The sequence below is a fragment of the Scyliorhinus torazame genome, chromosome 3 (assembly GCF_047496885.1).
Source record: "Scyliorhinus torazame isolate Kashiwa2021f chromosome 3, sScyTor2.1, whole genome shotgun sequence".
NCBI lineage: Eukaryota > Metazoa > Chordata > Chondrichthyes > Carcharhiniformes > Scyliorhinidae > Scyliorhinus > Scyliorhinus torazame.
In genome coordinates, this window is record NC_092709.1 from 289,681,663 (window position 1) to 289,707,116 (window position 25,454).

The window sequence follows — 25,454 nt, forward strand, 5'->3', positions numbered from 1 at the left end:
TCCCCTTCTTGAACAAGGGGACAACATTTGCTCTCCTCCAGTCTTCTGGCACTGTTCCTGTAGACAAAGATTACTGAAAGATCAAAGCCAAAGGCTCAGCAATCTCCTCCCTAGCTTCCCAGAGAAACCTAGGATAAATCTCATCCGGCCCAGGGGACTTATCTATTTTCACACTTTCCAGAATTGTTAACACCTCCTCCTTATGAATCTCAAGCCCTTCTAGTCTAGTAGCCTGAATCTCCGTATTCTCCTCGACAACATTGTCTTTTTCCTGTGTGAATACTGATGAAAAATATTCATTTAGCACCTCTCCTATCTCCCCGGACTCCAAGCACAACTTCCCACTACTGTCCTTGACTGGCCCTACTCTTACCCTAGTCATTCTTTTATTCCTGACATATCTATAGAAAGCTTTAGGGTTATCCTTGATCCTACCTGCCAAAGACTTCTCATGTCCCCTCCTGGCTCTTCTTAGCTCTCTCTTTAGGTCCTTCCTAGCTAACTTACATCATAGAATTTACAGTGCAGAAGGAGACCATTCGGCCCATCGAGTCTGCACCGGCTCTTGGAAAGAGCACCCTACCCAGGTCAATACCTCCACCCTATCCCCATAACCCAGCAACCCCACCCAACACTAACGGCAATTTTGGACACTAAGGGCAATTTATCATGGCCAATCCACCTAACCTGCACATCGTTGGACTGTGGGAGAAAACCGGAGCACCCGGAGGAAACCCACGCACACACGGGGAGGATGTACAGACTCCGCACAGACAGGGACCCAAGCCGGAATCGAACCTGGGACCCTGGAGCTGTGAAGCAATTGTGCTATCCACAATGCTACCGTGCTATCCAGAATGCTACCGTACTTGTAACTCTCGAGCGCCCTAACTGAACCTTCATGTGTCATCTTTACATAAGCCTCCTTTTTCCTCTTGACAAGTGTTTCGACTGCCTTAGTAAACCACGGTTCCCTTGCTCGACCACTTCCTCCCTGTCTGACAGGTACATACTTATCGAGGACACGCAGTAGCTGTTCCTTGAACAAGCTCCACATTTCCATTGTGCCCATCCCCTGCAGTTTTCCTCTCCATCCGATGCATCCTACGTCTTGCCTTATCGCATCATAATTGCCTTTCCCCCAGATATAACTCTTGCCCTGCGGTATATACCTATCCCTTTCCATCACTAAAGTAAACGTAATCGAATTGTGGCCACTATCACCAAAGTGCTCACCTACCTCCAAATCTAACACCTGTCCTGGTTCATTACCCAGTACCAAATCCAATACGGCTTCGCCTCTCGTTGGCCTATCTACATACTGTGTCAGGAAACCCTCCTGCACACATTGGACAAAAACAGACCCATCTAAAGTACTCAAACTATAGCGTTTCCTGTCCATATTTGGAAAGTTAAAGTCCCCCATAACAACTACTCTGTTGCTTTCGCTCCTATCCAGAATCATCTTTGCAATCCTTTCCTCTACATCTCTGGAACTTTTCGGAGGCCTATAGAAAACCCCTAACAGGGTGACCTCTCCTTTCCTGTTTCTAACCTCAGCCCATACTATCTCAGTAGACGAGTCCTCATCAAACGTCTTTTCTGCCACCGTAATACTGTCCGTGACTAACAATGCCACCCCTCCCCCTCTTTTACCACCTTCCCTGAGCTTACTGAAATATCTAAACCCCGGCACCTGCAACAACCGTTCCTGTCCCTCATCTATCCATGTCTCCGAAATGGCCACAACATCGAAGTCCCAGGTACCAACCCATGCCGCAAGTTCACCCACCTTATTCCGGATGCTCCTGGCATTGAAGAAGACACGCTTTAAACCACTTTCCTGCCTGCCGGTACACTCCTGCAACTTTGAAACCTTACTCATGACCTCACTACTCTCAACCTCCTGTATACTGGAGCTACAATTCATGTTCCCAAGCCCCTGCTGAACTAGTTTAAACCCTCCCGAAGAGCATTAGCAAATTTCCTCCCCAGGATATTGGTACCCCTCTGGTCCAGGTGTAGACCATCCCGTTTGTAGAGGTCCCACCAACCCCAGAATGAGCCCCAATTATCCAGAAATCTGAAACCCTCCCTCCTGCACCATCCCTGTAGCCACATGTTCAACTCCTCTCTTTCCCTATTCCTCATCTCGCTATCACGTGGCACGGGTAACAACCCAGAGATAATAACTCTGTTTGTCCTAGATCTAAGTTTCCACCCTAGCTCCCTGAATTCCTGCCTTACATCCCTATCCCTTTTCCTACCTATGTCGTTGGTACCTATGTGGACCACGACTTGGGGCTGCTCCCCCTCCCCCTTAAGGATCCCGAAAACACGATCCGAGACATCACGCACCCTGTACCTGGGAGGCAACACACCAACCACGAGTCTCACTCGTTCCCACATAATCTCCTATCTATCCGCCTAACTATGGAGTCTCCAATGACTAATGCTCTACTCCTCTCCCCCTTTCCCTTCTGAGCAACAGGGACAGACTCTGTGCCAGAGACCCATGGCTTACCCCTGGTAAGTCCCCCCCCCCCAACAGTATCCAAAGCGGCATACTTGTTACTAAGGGGAACGACCACAGGGGATCCCTGTACCGACTGCTTCCTCCCAGCCCCTCTCACCGTCACCCATCTATCTTTATTCTTCGGAGTTGCTACATCCCTGAAGCTTCTATCTATGACCACCTCTGCCTCCCGAATGATCCGAAGTTCATCCAGCTCCAGCTCCAGTTCCCTAACGCGGTTTCTGAGGAGCTGGAGATGGGTGCACTTCCCACAGATGAAATCAGCAGGGACACTGTCGGCGTCCCTCTCCTCAAACATTCTGCAGGAGTAACATTGCCCTACCTTCCCTGCCATCGCCTCTAGATTAAAAAAAGAAGAAAGAAAGAAAGAGCTTACCTGTTATTCACTCCCCTTCTCAGCAAGCACTCACTCAGCAACCTCTGCGCCCTGCACGATAACACCTGAAGGAAAATAAAAGAAAAACTACTTACCAGTCACCAGCCAATCCCTTAACCTGCAGGCTGTGACGTCACGGTTCAACTTCTACCTGTACTCGAGCCTTCCTCTTGATCTTTACAGCGGTTGTTTTTTTGGCTAGGGGAGGGGATAGGGAGGGAAACACTGAAGAAGTGTTTCGGGTTTAAGTGTCACTTGACAACAGCTCCTCCACAAACCACCTCCAAGTTAGGGTGACCACAACGGAGGTATGCAATTTTCCCTTGCAACAGCCAATCAGCAGCTCTGCTCTACTGCCCTCTGCTGGATAAACAACAAGGGGCAAATAACATTAATGGATGCCATATATAGACCCCCAAACTGCTGTGGTGATGTTGCGAATGGCATTAAACAGGAAATAAGAGATGCATGCGATAAATGAAGATCTGTAATTATGAGTGATTATAATCTACTTATAGATTGGGTAAATAAAATTAGCCACAGTACTGTAGAGGAAGAATTCCTGGAGTGTATGCGGGATGATTTTCTAGACCAATACATTGAGGAACCAACTAGAAAGCAGACCATCCTAGATTGGGTACTGTGTACTGAAAATTGAATCATTGACAATCTAGTTGTGCAAGACCCCTTGGGGATGAGCGACCATAATATGATAGAATCCTTCATCAAGGTAGAGGGTAAAGTAGTTGATGTGACTCGGGTCCTGAATCTTAATAAAGGAAACTACGATGATATGAGGCATGAGTTGGCTTTGATCGAATGGGGAACGTTACTTAAAGAGATGACAGTGGATAGGCAATGGCAAACATTCAAGGAGCGCATGGGGGAACTGCAACAATAGTTTATTCCTGACTGGCGCAAAGGTAAAACAGGAAAGGTGACCAATTCATGGCTTACAGGTGAAATTAGAGATAGTATTTAATCCAAAGAAGAAGCGTACACATTGGCCAAGAAAAAAAAATCAGATCTGAGGATTGGGAGAAGTATAGAATTCAGCAAAGAAGGACGAAGGGATTGATTAAGAAGGGGAAAATAGAGTACGAGAGTAAGCTTGCAGGGAACATAAAAACTGACTGTAAAAGTTTCTACACGTATGTGAAGAAGAAAAGATTGGTGAAGACAAAAGTAGGTCCCTTACAGTCAGAGACAGGGGAATGTATAATAGGGGACAGAGAAATGACTGAGCAAGTAAACACATACTTTTGTTCTGTCTTCACAAATGAGGGTGCAAATCAGATACCAACATGTTGGGGAACGCAGGGTTCAGTGAGAGGGAGGAACTGAAAGTGATCAATATTAGTAGAGAAATGGTGTTGGGAAATTGATGGGATTGAAGGTTGATAAATCCCAGGGCTTGATAATCTACATCCCAGAGTTCATAAGGAAGTGGCTCTGGAAATAGTGGATGCATTGGTGGTCATCTTCCAAGATTCTATAGACTCTGGAACAGTTCCTGCAGATTGGAGGTTAGCTAATGTAACTCCATTATTTAAAAAGGGAGGTAGAGAGAAAGCAGGGAATTATAGACTAGTAAGCCTGACATCGGTAGAGGGGAAAATTCTAGAATCCATTGTCAAAGATTTTATAGCAAAGCACTTAGAAAATAGTGGCAGGAGTCAGCATGGATTTATGAACGGAAAATCATGCTTGACAAATCTACTGGAATTCTTTGAGGGAGTAACTAGTAGAGTTGACGAGGAGGAACCAGTTGATGCGGTATATTTGGATTTTCAGAAGAATTTTGACAGAAGTCCCGCATAAGACATTGGTTTGTAAAATTAAAGTGCATGGGATTGGGGGTAGTGTATTGAGATGGATAGAAAACTGGTTGGCAGACAGGAAATAAAGAGTAGGAATTAATAGGCCTTTTTCAAACTGGCAGGCAGTGGCTAGTGGAGCACTGCAGGGATTGGTGCTTGGACCCCAGATATTCACCATGTATATTAATGATTTAGATGAGGGAACAAAATGTAACATCTCCAAATTTGTAGATGACACCAAGTTGAGTGGCAGGGTGAGCTGTGAGAATGTTGCAGAGATCCTTCAGTGTGATATGACAAGTTGAGTGAGTGGGCAAATGAATGGCAGATGCAGTATAATTTGAGAAATGTGAAGTTATCACTTTGGTAGCAAAAATGAGAAGGAAGACTATTATCTGCATGGCCATAAATTAGGAGAGGGGAATGTGCAACGAGACCAACGTACACCAGTCACTGAAGGTAAGCATGCAGGTGCAGCAGGTGATAAAGAAAACAAATGGAATATTGTGTGTAGTTTTGTTGTCCTTATCGAAGGAAGGATGTTTTTACTATGGAGGAAGTGCAATTTCTCAAGTCCAGGAGACTTGTCAGCTCTTAGCCTTACTAATTTTTTTAGTACTTTTACTCTTGTCTTTGTGATTCATCTAATCGTAGAATCCTTACTGCACAGAAGGAGGCCATTCGGGCCATCGAGTTTGCACCGACCCCCTGAAAGAACACCCTTTCGAGACCCACTCCATCTCTGTAACCCCACCTATCCTGCACATGTTTTGACACTAAGGGACAATTTAGCATGGCCAATCCACCTAACCTTCACGGGGAGAAAGTGCAAACTCCACGCAGACGGTGACCCAAGGCCGGAATTGAACCCGGGTCCCTGGCGCTGTGAGGCAGCAGTGTTAACCATTGTGCCACAGTGCCGCCCTTAAGACATCTAAAGACACCCATCAAGTCTCTTCTAACCCTTTTCTAAAGAAAATAAATCAACCTGTTGAAAATGTCCTGATAGTTGTAATCTTTCAGTCTTGGTACCACCCTTCTACCATTTGCACTTCGTGCAGTACACTTCATAAGATGGGAATTTGAACTCTGCATGTTACTCTTCATGCAGCCTGACCAGGTTCTGTACAAGTTTAACAAAACTTGACTACTTTTGAATTGTATACCTGCAGAAATAAATCCCATGCTTTCTTTACATTTTTGATTGTCTTACTCACCGGCCATGCTGTTTTTAATGAATTATTCACTGCTATCCCTAGATTTCTTTGTGCTCATAACCTCGTTTGTTTGCTTATTTTCTAAAATGCGTCACCTCACTTTTATCTATGCGAAAGTTGATTTGCCCTTTAACTATTCGTGCAGTTTGCAGGTTGTTTAATGGCTTCTTATATTATGTTGCAATCTGACTCAGTGTTGTAACTCCAGGGATCTCATTGGATAGCGCAGATCAAACAAGCAGAACAAATCTGTCATTGGGAAACTCTGGTCTTCAGCAGAAATTAGTATGCCATCCAAATTCAGTTGTCAGTTCTGGAATTTGAAGCACTCTTTGGAACCTCTGGATTCAGTACGAGAGAGAAGGATACTGATTCCTCCTCAACATTATGAGAGTAAGAGCTGATGGTCCATTCTGTGTGTATCACCTGCTCAATGCCAAAAATGAAGATCCATATTTTTCTTTTGGGGCAGTTTTTGGGAGGCTTGGCACATTGTTTGAAAATAGCTTCTCTACCTCTACTGCGCTCTTTTCCTTAGTGCATGTCCATCTCTGGAAAATTATACCTTTGGTTGCCAGTCAGGGTAGTCTCTCTGAAATAGGTTAAGAAGAACCTCCTTCTATGTTGAGAAAGGCAACAAATGGTGGAAGTGTTCAGCAAGCTGCAGTCAGCAACTGAAAATGTACTCTATTTCATGTGGGAATCTTTCTTCAGCTGAAATGAAGTGTTCCACACCAGATATTAGCTGATTTTCATCGACCAGATGTGGACAGACCTGTTGCGCATTTTCTGTTTCTCATTTGAGATTTCCATTGCTTGCAGTTTGCCGTTTGATCTCGCTTAATTTAACTCTCTCGTGAACCTTGGTTGTTTGTTCTTCCTGGAACTCAGTGAGCCACGATACACTTCTGTGAATGTCACCACCACACAGCTACACACTGTCGTTAATGTTCTCTTCACAGCACTCAACCTCCGCCACAGCAGCATTGTAACGGTAGGGGTGAAGGATTCAATTTTTCACTTTGGAATAGCTGTTAATATACTTAATATAAAATAATGGATGTGGCGGAGGGAGTTACAAGGTCAAAATTCAATATTCAATACTGACTTCCAGAAATCACTTAATTATGTTTTTGCAGTTTAGTAGTCTAATCGCTCAGTTTTGAATTGTAGCTCTCATAAAATCATGAGTGGCTACGGCACAGAAGGAGGCACTTCTTAAAATTCATTTATGTGATCCGGGCTTGGCTGGCTAGGCCAGCATTTATTGCCCATCCCCAGTTGCCCTTGAGAAGGTGGTAGTGAGCTGCTGCCTTGAACTGCTGAAGTCCACCCACAGTGCTGTTCGGGAGGGACTTCTAAGATTTTTACCCAGTGACAGTGAAGGAACAGTGGCAGATTTCCAAGGTGAGTGACTTGGGGGTGAACATCCAGTGGTGGTGCTCTTGCCATCTCTAGATGGTAACAGTTGTGTGTTTGAAAGGTGCGGCCTTATGAGCCTTGGTGAGTTCTTGCAGTGCTTCTTGTAGTTGGTAAACACTGCTGCTACTGTGCGTCAGTGGTGGTGGGAGTGAATGTTTTCGGAAGGAGCAATGTTTTCGGATCAATCAAGCAGGCTGCCTTTTCTGGAAGGTGTTGAGCTTTTCGAGTGTTTTTGGAGCTGCACTTCTCCAGGCAAATTGAGAGTATCCATTACGCTCATGACTTGTGCCTTCTAGATAGTGGACAGGCTTTGGGGAATCCGGAGGTGAGTTCATTGCCGCAAGACTCCTAGCCTCTGACCTGCTCTTGTAGCCAGAGTATTTTTATGGCTAGTCCAGTTGAGTTCCTGGTTAATGGTAACCCCCAAGATGTTGATAGTGGGATATTCAGCGATGGTAATGCCATTGAATGCCAAGGTTAGATTCTCTTTTGTTGGAGGTGGTCATTGCCTGGCACCTGTATGGTGTGAATGTTACTTGCTACTTGTCAGCCCAAGCCTATATATTGTCCAGGGCTTGCTGCCTTTGGGCAGGCACTTCAGTATCTGCGGTGTCCATCATGACTGTACCCGCTCCCTGCAAGAGCAATTCATTTAGTGCCATAAGAGACCATCGGGCATCGGAGCAGAAGTAGGCCATTCAGCCCATCGAGTCTGCTCCGCCATTCAGTAAGATAATGAGTGATTTGATATGATAATTCTCAACTCCACTTTCCCACCTTATCCCCATAACCTTTGATTCCCTTACTGGTTAAAAATCTGTCTATCGGCCTTGAACATACTTAATGACCTCTACATGTGGTAAAGAATTTCACAGATTCTCTACCCTCTGAGAGAAGAAATTCCTCCTTATCTCTGACTTAAATGGAGACCCCTTACTCTGAGATTATGCCCTCTGGTCCTGGACTCTCCCACAAGGGAAACAGCTTCTCAGCATCTCCCCTGTCAACCCTGTATGTCTCAATAAGGTCACCTTTCATTATTCTGAACTCCAATGACTACTGGTCCAACCTACTCAACATATCCTCAGAAGAAAATCCTTCCATACCCGGGATAAATCTAGTTGGACTACCTCAAATGCCACTTTATCTTTCCTCGGATAAGAGGACCAAAACTGTTCACAGTATTCCAGGTGACTCTTGTCTTTTCCCCATAGCCCTGTAATTGTTTTCCTCTTCAGGAAATCCAATCTTCTTTTGAAAGTCATGATTAAATCTGCCTCCCCTCACTCCGAGGACAGTGCATTGCAGATCCTAACTACTTGCTGCATAAGAATACATTTATTTGCATGTAGCCATTGCTTCTTTTGCCGATAACCTGAATCAATATCCTCCAGTTCCACCAAAGGGAACAATTTATCTCGATCTACACTGTACAGACCCCTCATGACTTTGAACTCCTCCATCAAATTTCCTCTAATCCTTCTCTGCTCCAACAGGAACAGCCCCAGCTTTTCCATCTATCTACTCCTGCTCCATTGTGCTCTATGTTGTGTATGGATCTTCACATAACATTAGTTCTCTTTCTACCAATTCCACCTTTCACCATGGTAGCCGTATGAGGTTGACACAGAGGTGGTCCACTGACCATGTATTCACAGTATCCCTAATACTGCCTGCTTTCACTTCCAGAACATTACCTGACTCTGCCCCAACTCAGCTCATTTGTTGCTGAATCCCTTTAAATGCCTTTTTTAACTCTCGATGTGACCAATCCAACTCCCTTCTGGTGACCCTCCCATATTATATCCTTCGTAAAAATGATATCATTCAAAGCTCTGCTACCTGTGTGAACTTTCATCAAGTTCTATTTTCCCAAACCCCCTGAGCAAGCTGACCTACATTGGTTCCTATGTAAGCACTGTCTTGATTTTTAAATTTGAATCCTTATTTTCAGCCCACTCCATGTCCATGCCTCTCCCTATCTCTCTAATTTCCTCCAACTCCATAACCTCCAAGATACCTGCTCCACCAATTCTGGCCTCTTGAGCATTCCCTATACTACAACACTGAGGGTCCATAGAATCCCCACAGTGCCCATCGAATCTGCACCGACCCTCTGAAAGAGCACCCTACCTAGGCTCCCCTACCCTATCCCTGTAATACCACCAATCTACCTAACCTGCGCATCTTTGTACTGTGGCAGAGAACCCAAAGGAAACCTAGGCAGACACTGGGAGAATGTGCAAACTCCACATAGTCAGTCACTCAAAGCCGGAATCGAACCCGGGTCCCTGGCGCTGTGAGGCAGCAGTGTTAACCATTGTGTCACCCTGCTGCCCCTTTTAATTGTTTAAATTGTATTTTGTTGGTCATGCCTTAAGCTGCCTGGGCTCAAAACTCTGGGCGCGATTCTTCCCAAAGATTTCTGAGTTAATTTGCGGTGGGTTTTTTCAGGGAGTTTGGCGAGTTCCCCGCCGCTATTCAATGACACTTAGCCACTTTTTTGGTTCCTGGGGAGTTTCTCACCCGTTCAGCCCACATAGAACATACAGTGCAGAAGGAGGCCATTCAGCCCATCGAGTCTGCACTGACCCACTTAAGCCCTCACTTCACCCTATCCCCGTAACCCAATAACCCCTCCTAACCTTTTTGGACACTAAGGGCAATTTATCATGGCCAATCTACCTAACCGGCACGTCTTTGGACTGTGGGAGGACACTGGAGCACCCGGAAGAAACCCATGCTGACACGGGGAGAACATGCAGATTCCGCACAGAGTGATCCAGTGGGGAATCGAACCTGGGACCCTGGCGCTGTGTAGCCACAGTGCTAGCCCATTGTGCTGCCCACATTTAGAGGGCGCGATCTTCCAGCCTCGTTACACTCATGCTCAAGTGTAATGATGCCGATGTATAGAAGGAGAGACCAAAAACGGGAACTGCGCCAGGCACCAAACAGTTGGCGATGCAACTGGCTCGCTCCCATAGGCGAATTCGGAATTTCACCGGAATGTGGCGAGAAACCAATTATCAACACTTAAGCCCCATTTCCATACAATTAACGAGAGCCACCCATCATCCAACGGCCTCTGTCATTCACCGGCTCCTCAGCAAGTGCTCACGCTGGCAGCAATTATTACTCCTTTTTACAAACGTGAACCTGATGTGAGGGCTTCTGTGGGGAGTCAAGGAAGTGAGCAACCATTTTTGCTCACAGTCAAAGAGACCGAGGGTGCTGGGCTTGCCACCCAGTGCTCGGTGGAGGGTGGGGGACCTTCCGCAGGGCTGAGCTGCCGTGGGGGGGGGGGCAATCGCTCGCCGCACCACCATGCCAATCCTTGGATTCCAACCCCATTCCGGGGGCAACCCCTGATCCTGCCCGTCTGCCCCACTGATCACCCATAACCCCCACCGACTCCTGAGACCTCTTGCCGCACAGCTGAAGGCAATCGTGAATAGGGAATTGGCAATTGTGGTTACTTGAGCACTTGGCATATGCCAAGTGGGTTCCCGTAGGTAGGCAGGCCATGTAGCATGTGGGAGTCATTGCCTAGCATTCCGATCGCACTTTGATGCCTGGACATTGTGTGAGAGTCAACATCACACACGCAGCAGCCAGCATCCAAACACCTAGGGGTGGGACTCAGTTCCCGAGACATGACCACGGCCAGAGGGTAGATGGGTGCCATGAGGAGAGGGGTTGCTGGAGAGACAGGCAAAGAGTCCGGGGATTGGCTGCATTGCGCAAGAAAGTGACAGAGGCATCATAATGGTTGTGCAAAAAGTTGTTTAATGTGCTGTGCAATACCCCATTTCCGATAGCGCCACTCCCCTCAACACCCCCCCCCCTAACACCCCCCATCCCCAACCCTCCCCCCCCCCCCCCCCCCCCCCCCTACCCCAGTGCCCTCAATGATGCTCAACGTGCTTGGCCCTCCTCGCAATGGCAGGCGACCTCTGGGGCCGAAGTGCCCCGGTTGACGTGTTGATGGTATATGCAGAACCAGGCCACCCTGACCCATGTGCTGACCCTGAGACTCGGCCTCATCAGAGGGGTGGAACTCGTAAGTGCTGGTGGCCACCGTCGTCGCCCCATGGGAAGGGTCCGGGTTTGCACTTAGCGCCCCCTCCTCCCGGTTGGTGCCCATAGGGCCCTGGGGTTCACCTTGGAACGGAGAAGCAGCTGGTTCCGGCCCCGGCTGCCCCTGCATCATCTGGCTCTGCCAGCACTGATAGTTCCCCATAGTCCACACCATTGTGTCGACGCCCTCGGCAATGCTCCTCCGTGACTGGGACACATCCCCCAGTGACCAGGACATGCTCTGCAGTGCCTCAGCCATGCCTATCTGTGACTGGGACAAGCTCCGCAGCGCTTCGGCCATTCCCATCTGAGAGCAGGACATATCCCGCAGAACCCGATCAAGGTCGGCCTGGTACATGGGTGACATCCCCCAACAAGTCTGACATTCTGCCGAGACCCTCAGCCATCCGTCACCGACTGCGCGTCGCCTTGGACACCTTCACTCATGCTGCCGATGTCGTGTACCAGGCTCTCCACTGTGATTACCACCCTAGCAGATTTGGCCTCGCACCCATGTATTACCGGCGCCATCTCCTGCACCTGTAGTCTCTGTGACCCATCCAATCGGCCATGGATCTGCTGCAGTGACACTGACATCTCCCCCTGAATGTCCCGGCTGCACCCTATCATCTCCATCAGCTCTGAGTACCTCTGTACCACAGGCTCAGCATCAGGCTCGGACCCAGCTGGGTCCTGGGATCCAGCAGCCCTTTGACTGCTGTCTCTCCTGGGGGTTCCTGTCTCCACCTGATGTGGATCATCACCAGATTGTGCCCCCAAAGCCTGTCCACTGTGATGTCCCACCGAAGTGTGTGTATCTGCGCTGGTGGAGGGTGGGGATGTCAGCTGTGCCACTTCTGCGGCGTCAGCCAGCCTCCGTTTGGATGACCGATCTGTCCTCAGCCCCATCGTCACCTCCAGGGCACGTTCCTCGAAGGAGGTAAGGATTCTTAAGTCCGGCACCCCTCCGCTAGTCTGGGCCCTCTCCCGACGATTATGCGAGAGGTTTTCCTGTGGAGACACAGAGAGGGCATCGTTAGCCACATGCGTCGTTCACAGTGTTGGGGGCAAGGGTTTTAAGGAAGGGTTGAGGGGGGAGGGGTTGGAGGGACGGTTGGGGGTCATGGGGAGTTGGGGGGAGGGATAGTGTCTACTCACTGGTGCTGCCCGGTGAAGGTCGTTGACCTTCTTACGGCACAGAAGGCCAATCCTCCTAGTCACCCTCCCCGAGTTGACAGCTGCCACCACCACATCCCAGGCAGCACTGACTGCCTTATGGCTCTCTCTCCTGGACCTTTGGGGGAACAGGATATTCCTTTTTTAAAAATAAATTTAGAACACCCAATTCTTTTTTATTCCCAATTAAGAGGCAATTTAGTATGGTCAATTCACCTACCCTGCACACATTTTTATGTTGTGGGGGTGAGACCCACGCAGGCATGGGGCGAATGTGAAAACTCCACACGGACAGTGACCCGGGGCCGGGATCGAATCTGGGTTTTTGGTGCCGTGAGGCAGCAGTGCTAACCACTGCAGAACAGGACATCCCTCCTGGCCTCCAAGTACATCTACCAGCCTCCCAAGCTCAGCATCCCCAAATATTGAGGGTGGTGTCCTCGGCATTATTATTGTGAGCTGGCTTGTGTTGGCTGAGTAAGTGCAGTTTAAGTGCCGCTTGACCTTGTTAGTGGGAGGCTGGTGAGCATGGTGCCGGCCAATCAGCTGGCAAGCCTTCATTTGTGATGAGAAGCCTGTGAGGCCTCCCAAAGTGAACCGATTAACGTTGAATTGCGTTGCCGGCCTCGCTGGGCCAAGTGCCTGGAAGCTGGCGGCAATTCCCGCTCACTACCACACTCAGAAGGTTTTCCGGAGAATTGCGTCCAAAGAGTCTCTTTGACCAGGCTTTTTATTCTATGCCCTAGTATACCCTTATGTGTCAAATTATTGTTTTAAAATGGCCCTTTGAAGCACCTTTTGTTGTGTTAACGGTGCTAGATATAAGCTTGCTTTTGTGTATGTTTTCTCTGGCAGTTTTATGCCTCGCATCTCTTTTGCTGTCCTACTGCGGTGTCTGTTAGTTTCAAATTTAGTGCAATTTAAACCTAATTTTTACTTCAGTATTTACTCTGTTGTACTCCTAAGGGTAAGCAAGCTCGGGAGGGGAAAGTATTAGTCAAGTGTGCAAGTAACCACAAAAGCTTGAAAAGAACATTCCATTTGGTCCTTTCCATAATTTATGGACCTATTTCATTGAATGTTTTATGGTGCTTCCCTCACGAATGACCAATTGATAGTGTCATGTGAGAGTGCCTTTAAGAAATGGATGTTTAAGCAATGAACCTTTTAATTTCAGTTTTGAGAGTGAGCAGCTAAAAAGTGCCTGGCTGTTTTGCTGTGAGCTGCTTGAAAGGAGAAAGCCAGTTTGAGGAGAAAGCTGGGAGTGTCTGTGTGTTTTGCTGAGAGCTGCAAGAAGAAAACACAGAGCTGGTCTGTTGATGTCTGCAAATCCAAAGACTATAAATATATTGAATGTAACCTCATGTCTGTTTTTGAAGGTGAAGTCTTTTGAATGTTTAAAAGAACAGTTAGAAGGATTATTTAGTGTTGTAATCTTTTGGGGTTATCTTTGAAATAATGGGTGTTAAGATATTCAATGTTTGTTTTTTAAAGGTTAAATTGAGTTCATAGAATAAACATTGTTTTGTTTAAAAACCCACGTGTCCATCGTTGTAATACCAAACCTGGGGAACAAGCCGTGTGCTTCAAAAGCAACAATCCATTAAAGGTGGGAGTTGGGTGAACTCCATGATACATTTTGGGGTAGTAATGTCTTCCTTCCTCTTTTCACTTATTTTTAAGTTTTATTCCATTCTGCGGATCCTGCTCTAACCGGGGCAGGAAGGCATAGCTGTCTACTAAGACCATTTTAACTGGATGAAAGAAAAGTTTCTTCATAGTTTTCATCGGCCCTCTCTTCAGTAATATGTCTTGCCAGTCTGGCTGAAACTTGGACGCAATGTGGCTATCTGTCTTTATCCCCATGATTCAGTATAACCACTGCACTGTACGTCAGTTCACCTCAAAATCGACTAGTTCTCCAGATGAATCAGTAAGCAATTACACAATCAAGTGTGGAACTGAGCTCTAGTCCTTATTCTGTACTCAGTCTTAGTTTGAGCAGTAGTGAGGATGCTACAACATGTCTCATCATCCTATTGCCAGGGAAATGGCAGTCAGGGCTTTTGCTCCCAATTGCTATCTGGTAGCTTCTGGAAGATACATTTGCATGGATGTTATGGTAGGACAAAATTCATAAAGTTGTGCTGCTCCTCTGAACTGCTAAATAACCCGCAGATTAATAATGGTGTTGTTGTAGCTGTGTCCTGGGAAACCTGCAGTGTTATGATCCTCGTTGCTGACATCAGAGAAGTATTTCCTCTTCCATCAGATGCTATCTCCAAGGCCTTTATTCACAATGGAAATTGAGGTTTTTAAATATGATTTCTCTTTCTATTTTAACTTTCTTTTCAACACATGATCTTGTTTGAAGGATTGAGCAAGTTAAGTATTTTCCATTTAAGACACTTCCTAGTAAACACAGGGCGGTATCCGCTCCCCCTGCCGGGTGGGAGAATCGCCGGGGCGCCGCGCGAATCGCGCCACGCCGCCCTGAGCCCCGCACGCGATTCTCCCACACCCCGAAACCAGCGCCGCGCGAATCGCGCCAGTCCGCTCAGAGAATCGCCGTAAATGGCCGGCGCCGATTCTCTGGCCCGGATGGATCAGCGGCCATTTGTAAACGGCCAAGTCCCGCCGGCGCTGTCCACACCTGGTCGCTGCCGGCGGGTACTCGTCACGAAGGTTTGGGTGGCGGCCTGTGGTGGATGGGAGGGGGGCTCCGTTCCCGGGGGGCCTCCGAAGTGGCCTGGTATGCGATTGGGACCAACCGATTGGCGGGCCGGCCTCTCTGTCGACGGGCCTCCTTTCTTCTGCCGGCGAGCCTGGATCCATCCGACATGTTTGTGCGGGGCAGCCTGGGGGAGGACGGCCACCGCGCATGCATTAGTTGGCGCTGGCCCAACTGTGCATGCGCGGGACCCAAGGCGCCGCGTCTTTTACGTGCCGCCGCGCAGAGGCCCCACCCCCATAAAGCGTGCAACGCCCCTGCTAGCCTACGGAGGGGGGAGAATAGGGGTCTGGGAACGGGCGCCAACGCCGGAGTAAAACACTCCGATTATTACACCGGTGTCTGCACTTAGACTCCCATTGGGAGAATCCCGCCCACAACCTTTCCTTTTAATACGCTTTGCACTACTTCAGCAGCTGAAGGCCATGAACTGAAATGCCCCCGAGACCAGTGGTGGGCAACCTGCAGGCTCCGGGCCCACATGTGGCCCAAGTGGGTTCTGAGTGTGGTCCACAAGACATTTTGTTGACCATGCTGGGTTGTCAAATTCCGCCGATTTTCCTACCAGTATCACTGGAGTGATACACACGTAAAGAACGGACAAGTGAAGTGAGGTGCATGCTGATTACACACAGCATTGACTGTGAGAGTCATGCTGTTGTGTTATGTACTCTGGGATAACACAGGCTGCAACTAGATGCAGCTTTAACCAAAAGATACTCCAGACCTTGAAGTTAGTTCAGTCTGATTTATTGAATCAGAGTTATTGAACCAGTAGCACAGTTAGCACAGTTCTCTATGAGTTCGACTCTCTGCTAACCTAAGTGTGGTTACTCTGTCTGACTGAACCAGACTAGCTCTTAGCCACGTGCTGGAGGTGTGATACTGTACATACACCCTGACTCACTCTGGAGATGTTCATCAGTGGAAAGAGGCGGAGTGTGAATGTCTCGTGCCTTTTATAGTGAGATACCACCCCTGAGTGTCCTGCCTGCTCATTGGTCATGTCCTGTTCCCTGTGTTCATTAGCTGTCTGTCTGTGCCTATCTGTATATCATTATCTGCATGTCTGCATATCATGACACATGCGTTTCCTCTGACTCCAAAGCATAAATATTTATTTTGTGTTTACTATTCGAAGTCGACAGTTCTATTAATATACAAATGATTTGGCTTTTTCTATAACTCCTTATGAAATAGTCAGCGTGTAGTTGTATTTAGTGCATGATTCTCCAGCCACGTGACGCTCAAGTGAGAGCACAACATGGCCGGAAAATCCCAGCAGAGGCTTCCAGCGGGCCTCCCGACAGGCTCCGCGCCTTATGGGATTCACCAAAGTCCCGTGAGACGTCGGAGTCGGTAACCCGCCTGGAAGTAGGTCGTAAACCTACTTACGACCTACCTGTCTGGGATCCATTGGCCCCCCTCGATTCTTCGTCCTCCCCAGGGAGGCTGCAGCCGGGCGTCGATCAGTGCTTGTCCACACAAACTGGGCCAGATGAAACGGCAACAGGGTGGGCCTCCCTGGCCATCGGAGACCCCTGGGTGGTCAGGGTCAGTGCAGGCTGGCTCCCTGGCCCTCCCCATGGAACGTGGGCACCTTGGCACTGCCGAGCTGGCACCTTGGCACTGCCGAGCTGGCACCTTGGCACTGCCACCCTGGCACTGCCAAGGTGCCAGGATGGCATTGCCAAGCCAGCAGAAACACTGCCTGGGTGCCAGGGTGGCAGTGTCAAGGGTCAGGGAGCAAGAGAGGCCATGCCCATGAAATGAGAGTGGAGGGGGTTTGAAGGGTGGGGGAGTGCAGGGCAGGTAAATAGGGGCCTCTGGGAGGTTGGAGGAGTGATAGGTGGGGGTCCTAAAACGGAACGGGTGCTGTAAGGGGGCTTGGAAAGAACTGAAGATGGGAGAACCCTAGGGACCCCAGAGTGGGGTGTCCTCACTTGGTGGGTGTGGGGTAGTGATGCACTATCAATTACGACAAGACGAGAGTAGAGAGTAATCTAGGCTTTATTAAGCAGAGATGTGTTGCCTCCTGCAGCTGCTACCCAGAAATGGTAGCAGCTCGGTGTGCACACACATTTATACTCCGCCTACTGGGCGGAACCAGCAGGCAGGGATCTGCCCCTGTACTTGTAGTACAGGAGCCTTACTGTATTACCTCTAATACAAGTATTATACAAACAGTGGTTACTACCACATTCACCCCCTGTTAAAAAAGAGTCCAGCAGGGGTGGTGAAAAACTATTTACAGGTATGTGAGCATTTAAAGTTTACAGTCTGGTGAAAATTTACTAAATTAGCCGGTCGGGTGCCTTGATCCTCCGCTGTGAGCACCTTGGTCCTGGTGGTGATGCAGGTGGCGGCTTGGTCGCCTGTGACTCCGGGAGCGCATTGTCCTCATATTCATCCCCGGGTGGAACCAGTGGGAGGACGGATCGTCCTGGGGCGTGGGATATAGTGAGGTGCGCTTGGGGGTGGTGGGTGGTGTGGGGCCGTGGGTGGGGATCCACCTGGTGCCAGGTCCCTGAGGGAGACTGTGTCTTGGCAGCCGTCAGGGTACGCCACGTAGACGTACTGTGGGTTCGCATGCAGCAGCTGTACCCTTTCGACCAACGGGTCCACCTTGTGGATCCGCACGTGTTTGTGGAGGAGGACGGTTCCTGGAGCTGCCAGCCACGTTGGGAGCAAAACCCCGAAGGTAGACGTGTCCTGGGGAAGGCAAGGAGACGTTCATGGGGGGTTTCATTAGTTGCAGTGCAGAGATTTCTAGACCGCAGGGCCAACAGGACGGCCTTCCAGACCGTCCCATTCTCCCTCTCCACCTGCCCGTTTCCCCGGGGGTTGTAGCTGGTCGTCCTGCTTGAGGCAATGCCCTTGCTGAGCAGGAACTGACGCAGCTCTTCACTCATAAAGGAGGATCCCCGGTCGCTGTGGACGTAAGCGGGGAAACCGAACAGGGCGAAGATGCTGTTGAGTGCTTTAATGACCGTGGCAGATGTCATATCGGGGCATGGGATGGCGAAGGGGAATCTGGAGTATTCATTGACCTAGCAGTCTCTGGTGACAGCCCTGACCTCCGCAATGGAGTAGGGCAGGTTGCGGGGCTATATGAAGTGAAAGAACCGGGTGACCCCTGGGTGACAGAAGCCATCGTGTAGGGCCCGGAGTCGGTCCACATGTGTGCTGGCACATGTACCTCGGGATAGGGCATCGGGGGGCTCATTGAGCTTACCGGGGCGATACAAAATCTCGTAATTGTAGGTGGAGTGCTCGATTTTCCACCTTAAGATTTTATCATTTTTGATCTTGCCCCGCTGTGTATTATTAATCATGAAGGCAACCGACCGTTGGTCAGTGAGGAGAGTGAATCTCCTGCTGGCCAGGTATTGCCTCCAATGCCGCACAGCTTCTACAATGGCTTGGGCCTCCTTTTCGACGGAGGAGTGCCGAATTTCGGAGGCATGGAGGGTGCGGGAAAAGAATGCCACGGGTCTGCCTGCCTGATTGAGGGTTGCGGCCAGAGGGACGTCCGATGCATCGCTCTCGACCTGAAAGGAGAGGGTCTCGCCGACCGCATGCATCGCGGCCTTGGCGATGTCAGCCTTGATATGGTTGAAGGCCTGGCGGGCCTTAGCCGTCAGGGGGAAAACTGTGGAGTGGATGAGTGGGCGGTCCTTGTCCGCATAGTTCGGGACCCACTGGGCATAATAGGAGAAAAACCCCAGGCATCGTTTGAGGGCTTGGGGCAGTGGGGGAGGGGGAGTTCCATGATGGGGCGCATGCCATCAGGGTCAGGCCCCAGAACTCTATTTTCCACAACATAGCTAAGGATGGCTCAGCGGTTAGTGCGGAACACGCATTTCTCCTCATGGTACGTGATGCTCAGGAGTTTGGCGGTATGGAGAAATTTGAAAAGGTTAGCGTCGTGGTCCTGCTGGTCGTTGCCACAGATGATGACGTTATCGAGATACGGAAAGGTGGCCCACAGCCCGTACCAGTCAACCATTCGGTCCATCTCACGTTGGAAGACCGAGACCCCGTTAGTGACGCCGAATGGAACCCTAAGGAAGTGGTAAAGGCGGCCGTCTGCTTCGAACGCAGTGTATGGGCGGTCTGCCTTGCGGATGGGGAGCTAGTGGTAGGCAGATTTCAGGTTCACTGTAGAAAAGACCTGGTACTGTGCAATATGATTGACCATATCAGATATGCATGGGAGTGGGTACACGTCGAGCTGCGTGTACCGATTGATGGTCTGACTGTAGTCACTGACCATCCTGTGTTTCTCCCCAGTCTTTACTGCGACCATTTGGGCTCTCCAGGGGCTGTTGCTGACCTCTGTGATACCTTCCAGCAGCAGCTGCTGGACCTCCGACCTGATGAAGGTCCTGTCCTGGGCACTGTACTGTCTGCTGCTGGTGGCGACGGGTTTGCAATCCGGGGTGAGGTTTGCAAACAGGGAAGGTGGGTCGACCTTAAGGGTCGTGAGGCCGCATATGGTGAGGGGTGGTAGGGGTCCGCCAAATTTTAGGGTTAGGCTTTGGAGGTTGCACTGGGAGTCCAGGCCGAGTACCAGGGCAGTGCAGAGGTTGGGGAGGACGTAGAGCCGGAAGTTGCTGAACTCTACGTCCTGGATGGTGAGGGTAGCGATACACTGAGTGGGATCCGGAGGTCAGGGAGATTCTTTTGGTAACTGGGTGTACTGCGAGGGAGCAGCGCCTTACTGTAGCGGGGTGGATGAATCTTTTCCTGCTCCCGGAATCAAGAAGGCAGTATGTCTTGTGTCCATCGACTTTAACCGTCGTCGTCGCGGTTGCGAGGTTGTGCGGCCGGGACTGGTCGAGCATGATGGAGGCGAGCTGCGGCTGGTGTTGGTAGGCCCCGGGCTCGGCGGCAGCGGTGGCAGGCGATGAGCGGCCAGATGAGGTGCCCGCTGAGCTGGGGTCCTGAGGCGCCGTCCAAAATGGCGGCGAAGATGGCGGCGCCCATGGGGCGCACGTCGCCGGCGGCGTTAAAGATGGCGGCGCCCATGGGCTGCACATGGTCTGGTGGGAGGAAGATGGCCATGCCCATGGGCCACACGTGGGCTCCGGGACGAAAATGGCGGCGGCCATGGGTCGCACGTGGGCGGTGCAGGAACAATGGGCCTGGATACAGCGGCGATTGACCGGGCCTGGCACACCGCAGCAAAATGTCCCTTCTTCCCGCAGGCCTTGCAGGTTGCGCTCCATGCCGGGCAGCGCTGCCGGGGTGCTTTGTCTGCCCGCAGAAGTAGCATTTGGCCCCCCGGGGTTGGCTGGCTGCCACGCGGCGCAGGCTTGGTGTTGGCTGGGTAGGCCGCTGGTGGGGCCCACGATGTCCATGAGGGCGCCATGCGGTCAGGGGCGTACGACTGTACGTTACGGGAAGCAACAGTCAGTGAGTTTTCGAGCTGCATGGTTGCCACAGGGTCGAGGGTACCCCCTTCTAATAGGCGCTGGTGGATCTATGCTGACCCCATGCCCGTAACAAAAGCGTCCCTAATTAAAAGTTCAGTATGTTCAACTGCCGAAACTGCCTGGCAATCACAGTTCCTCGCCGGGATGTGCAGGGCACACCAGAAATCGTTTAAAGACTCACCGGGGAGTTGCTGCCTCGTGGACAGGAGGTGCCTGGCGTACAGTTTGTTGATTGGGCGAATATAATGTCCCTTCAGGAGCTCCATTGCTTCAGTGTAAGTAGGCGCATCCCGGATAAGGGGAAAAATATCGGAGCTCACCCGTGAGTAAAGGACCTGGAGTTTCTGTTCTTCCGAGGGTTTGTCCGTCGCGGATCAGAGGTAGCTGTCGAAACAAGCGGGCCAGTGGTCGAAGGCCGACATGGCGTTGGCTGCTTGCGGGTGCAGCTGTAGGCGATCTGGCTTGATGCGTGGTTCCATCGCTGTAATATCTCTGCTTAATAAATTGATGCACTATCAATTATGACGAGATGAGAGTAGAGAGTAATCGAGGCTTTATTAAGCAGAGATGTGTTTCCTCCTGTAGCTGCTACCAGAAATGGTCGCAGCTCGGTGTGCACACACATTTATACTCTGCCTACTGGGCGGAAACAGCAGGCAGGGATCTACCCCCGTACCTGTAGTACAGGAGCCTTACCGTATTACTTCTAATACATGTACTATAGAAACTGGTGACTACTACAGGTAGTGTCCATGTGTGTGTCATTGCCCATGGGTGGGGGGTGTGGGGGACCCACAAGCTCACTTATAGATCGGGGCACCCTTTCAAAATGGCGGCCCGATCATTGAGTTCAGTTCACCAGTGCTGAAAAAAAGCTCTAAGTGTGGGCTAATCCGGTGAGATTAGCTCCCCAGAGCGCAAAAAAGTAACTAAGTGTCACTGAATAGCGGTGGGAAACTCCCTGAAAAATCCACCACAAATGATCTTAGAAATTTTTGTGAGAATTGCGCCCTCTATATAATTCATGGGGTCACAGTTTGTGAACAAGTCTGATTTCAATCTCGCAGCCCACTGAGATGAAGGAGGGCCATTCATGAGGCCTTACCACTAGCCTATTTTACCCATCACTGCCCTGGACAGAGGGCTACCCACATGTTGTTAATGTCCAGTGCCCTTCTGCAGTCTCCCAGATTAGTGAGTATTAGGATCAGAACCATAAACATCAGATAAATGTTAGGGGAGAGATTTATGATCTCAAAGAGCCTATGCACCAAGTTTTTTTTAAGAGAGCCACATTAAAATAGATTACCTTTTAAACTAGATCACAACCCAGTATTAGAGATGAGCCTGCTGATTGTAAGTTGAAATGCTGGTTCTGATGATCATATCTGTTATCCTGCAGTAATCTGATACAAATATCTTTGTTTTGCAGGCAAAGTAGACAGAGCATCATTCCCATTTGGGAGGGACTCAAACATGCAAGGCTGTCAGGTCAGTAACATGTTCTACTTCTTCAGTGAAAGAAGCATTTACATTATTGTCTTTTATGTTGGTCCTTGTCATTTGTGCTCAAAGCAAACAAGGAATTTGTGAGATGAAGAAAGAATGGGGTTCTATGTCAAAGACACGTCTTCCACCACCAGCATCAACTCCCCCACACCCCTCTCCCCTCCCCCACTCCAGGCTAGTCCACCTTTTAAGCAAGGCACATTGTGAAGCTATTTCTTTTTTATTGAGGCACAACTTTCCAATTAGCTATCACATCTGACCTCTAGGGCATTGTTACACTGCAAATACTGGTTTGGGACTGAAATGGGAATTTTAACTGCCTGGTGAGAAGTGGCTCAATGAGAATTCAGCTTATCCGGGAGTGGCATTGGAAGGCCCAGCTGGGTTCATCATCCAGTTGATAGGCTGCTGGCAGGCTTCTGACTGAAGTCAAAATCAGCGGGAAGCAGCAGGAAGTTGACAATCTGGAGGATATCCACCAGGCCCAAAGTGTGGGGGGGGAGGATGGGAAGGCCAGTGCTTTGTAAAATGGGTGCGGGAGAGGATATCTGGACCATCCTGGTGGGGCCTGGTGGACCAGTTTTGCCCAGTGTGGGGGGGGATGTTGGTTTGGGGGGGGGGGGGTGGGGAAGGGGGAGGGGGTTGGGGGGAAGGGGTTTGTGGGGGATGGGGTTTGTGGGGGATGGGGAAGGGGGTTTTAGGGGAAAGGGGTTGGGGAGGAAGGGGTTTGAGGTTGGGGGGGGGAGGGGTTTGGGGGGAGGGGTTTGGGGGGAAGGGGATGTTTGGGATGGGCGACGACAGGGCTAAGGATGATGGGTTGTGGAAAGGAGTAGAGGGAAGGGGGATGAGGTAGGAGAAGGGGGCGGGGTGGGGAAATGAGAAGGGAGAAGGAGGAGGGGATGGTGCAAATGATGCCACCATCCTGTCGGATTGGGGGGTGCCCTCCACGGTTGCCCGCGGGACCAAGACCCCCAGCTGGAGTGCCGTGGCAGGAAGGTGGCAAAGACACCCTCCCAATTTGAGGGCATGGAGAAGGGCTGTGTCCGCTGGCACTGCGACGAGGAGGGACGGGGTGAACTGTGCGGGAAACGGATACTGTGGGCAGGTGTCACAGTGCATGCCTGAATGAACCGTGACCAGGCAGCCGGGGCACCCATTCATCGAAAGGCCCCAGGCTGGCTACGTGCCAAAGCGCCCTCCTAACAAATTTTGTTGCCTCCCCTCCCAAACTTCTCCTCCCCCCCACCCCCCCTTCAAGTTCATGATATATTCACGGCAGCCATTGATGTTCGCCGCCGTGATGGCAGCGGCAGCCATGCAGATTTACATTCGACACGGGCGAGCCAGGCAGCTCAGTGAGGGTGTTGCAGAGGTGGATGCAGCAGAGGGTTTGGCTGCGGAGGGCCCCGTGCCAGGCGCTCCTGCTGCAGCCCATCACGCCCGACAGGTCCAAGAGGAGGCGGAGGGTGCAAATCACCTCCACTTCGTCGGCCAGGAAGAGGGTGCCGACTCCGATCCTGATGGGGCACCAGGGGAGGAGCACGAGCAGGTGGTCATGCCAAGGCGGCGGAGGCGTCCCATGCATCACCATGTCCACGGGGACTGCATTTCCTTCGAGGATCTAACGGAAGCGGCATGCAGGAGGAGACTCCGATTGAGCCGTGAGACGGTCGGCCATATATGCCACCTAATGGCGCACCTGACACCATGTGGAATGGGGGAGGACATGCCATTGCAGTGAGAGTGAAGGTCAGGGTCGCCCTGAATTTTTTCTCGACCAGCTCCTTCCAGTCGCCGAGCGGGGACCTTTGTGGAATCAGTCAGGCCTCGGTGCACCGGTGCAACCGGGCAGTTACCGTCGGCCATTATGCCGTCGCAGGACGATACATCAATTTCCCGGAGGACCACGTGCACCAGGCTGCCAGGGCAGTGGAATTTGCCTCAGTGGCCGGGATCCTGATGGTACAGGGTGTCGTGGATGGGGTGCACGTCCATCTGCATGCACCGACGCAGGGACATCTTCCTGAACAGGAAGGGGACATATTCGATAAACGTCCACGTGGTATGCGACCACGGAATGCGGATGATGCACATGTGCGCCCAGTACCCAGGAAGCGTGCATGACGCCTTTATACTGGCACAGTCCTACATACTCGCAATTTTCGAGGGTCCCCCCCCCCCCCCCCCCCCCCCCCCCCCCCCCGGATGAGGGGCTGGTTGCTGGGTTATCCGTTGCGGTTGTGGCTGATGACGCCTATACGGAGGCCACAGACCAACGCGGAGACCCACTACAATGAGGCCCATGCTGCAACCAGGGGTGTTGTGGAGAGGTGCTTCGGCCTCCTTAAAATGAGGTTCCGGTGCCTGGAGCGCTCTGGAGGCGCTCTACCACACGACCCCGACAGGGTCGGAAAAATCGTCGTTGCTTGCTGCGTCTTGCACAACATCGCCCAACAGAGGGGCGATGTAATGGAGGAGGAAGAAGCAGGTGAGCCAGATGAGGGCATCAACTCTGAACATGAGGAGGAGGAGGAGGATGAGGATGGGAGGGCGGCGGGGCACCACCGGGGTGCGGGATATGGCCGGGAGGCTGGACGACGCCACCGTTTGGGACAGCGAGCACGCTAGGCGTTGATCGCTGCATGTTTCGCACACCAGGGGGAGGGCATCATTGTTCAGGGCACTCGCATTGTTGACTGCGCGCACAGGCACCTCCCAGCACCCACCTCCCGCATCATCGCACAACCCTACCACACGCGGCACCACACTCAAGCAACACTACACCTGCGGCACCTCGTTACCGTCGGTACACTTTTACTTCTGTAAGCGGGTGTGAACAGTGCCATGTTGGATGATGACAACCAGCTGTGCGATGAGCTGTGAGCCTCACCCTTGCAATGATTTTCGAACACCATCTTCACCGGGCACCCTCACGTCCGTCCCCCCCCCCAGGCACCGGACATAGGACAGACGCAACCTTTGGTGCAACAACTTTAATTGTGACGTTGAAAGACATGTACCCTAGCTCCTACTACTAATCTGTGCCCTGCACCCGTGCCAACTTACTACGTGTCTAACGTTTTGGCCTTACGGGCCCTACCACTACATCTAGGTGTTTCCCCAGACGGTACATCAGGAGGAGGCGGACT

At 50.7% G+C, this 25,454-nt stretch overlaps 1 protein-coding gene across 22 annotated transcripts in view; it reads left to right on the top strand.

Moving 5' to 3' along the window:
- The window catches only part of LOC140409166 (transcription factor 4-like), an 818,430-nt gene that overhangs the window by 370,261 nt on the left and 422,715 nt on the right, over positions 1-25,454 (top strand). For 21 of the 22 annotated variants that reach the window (XM_072497371.1, XM_072497372.1, XM_072497388.1 and 18 more), the window contains one exon: positions 22,229-22,287. The exons of the other annotated variant lie outside the window; for it this stretch is intronic. In XM_072497371.1, the coding sequence (XP_072353472.1) occupies positions 22,229-22,287 (59 nt within the window). The remainder of the gene's footprint in view (positions 1-22,228; positions 22,288-25,454) is intronic. 22 annotated transcript variants of the gene reach the window in all.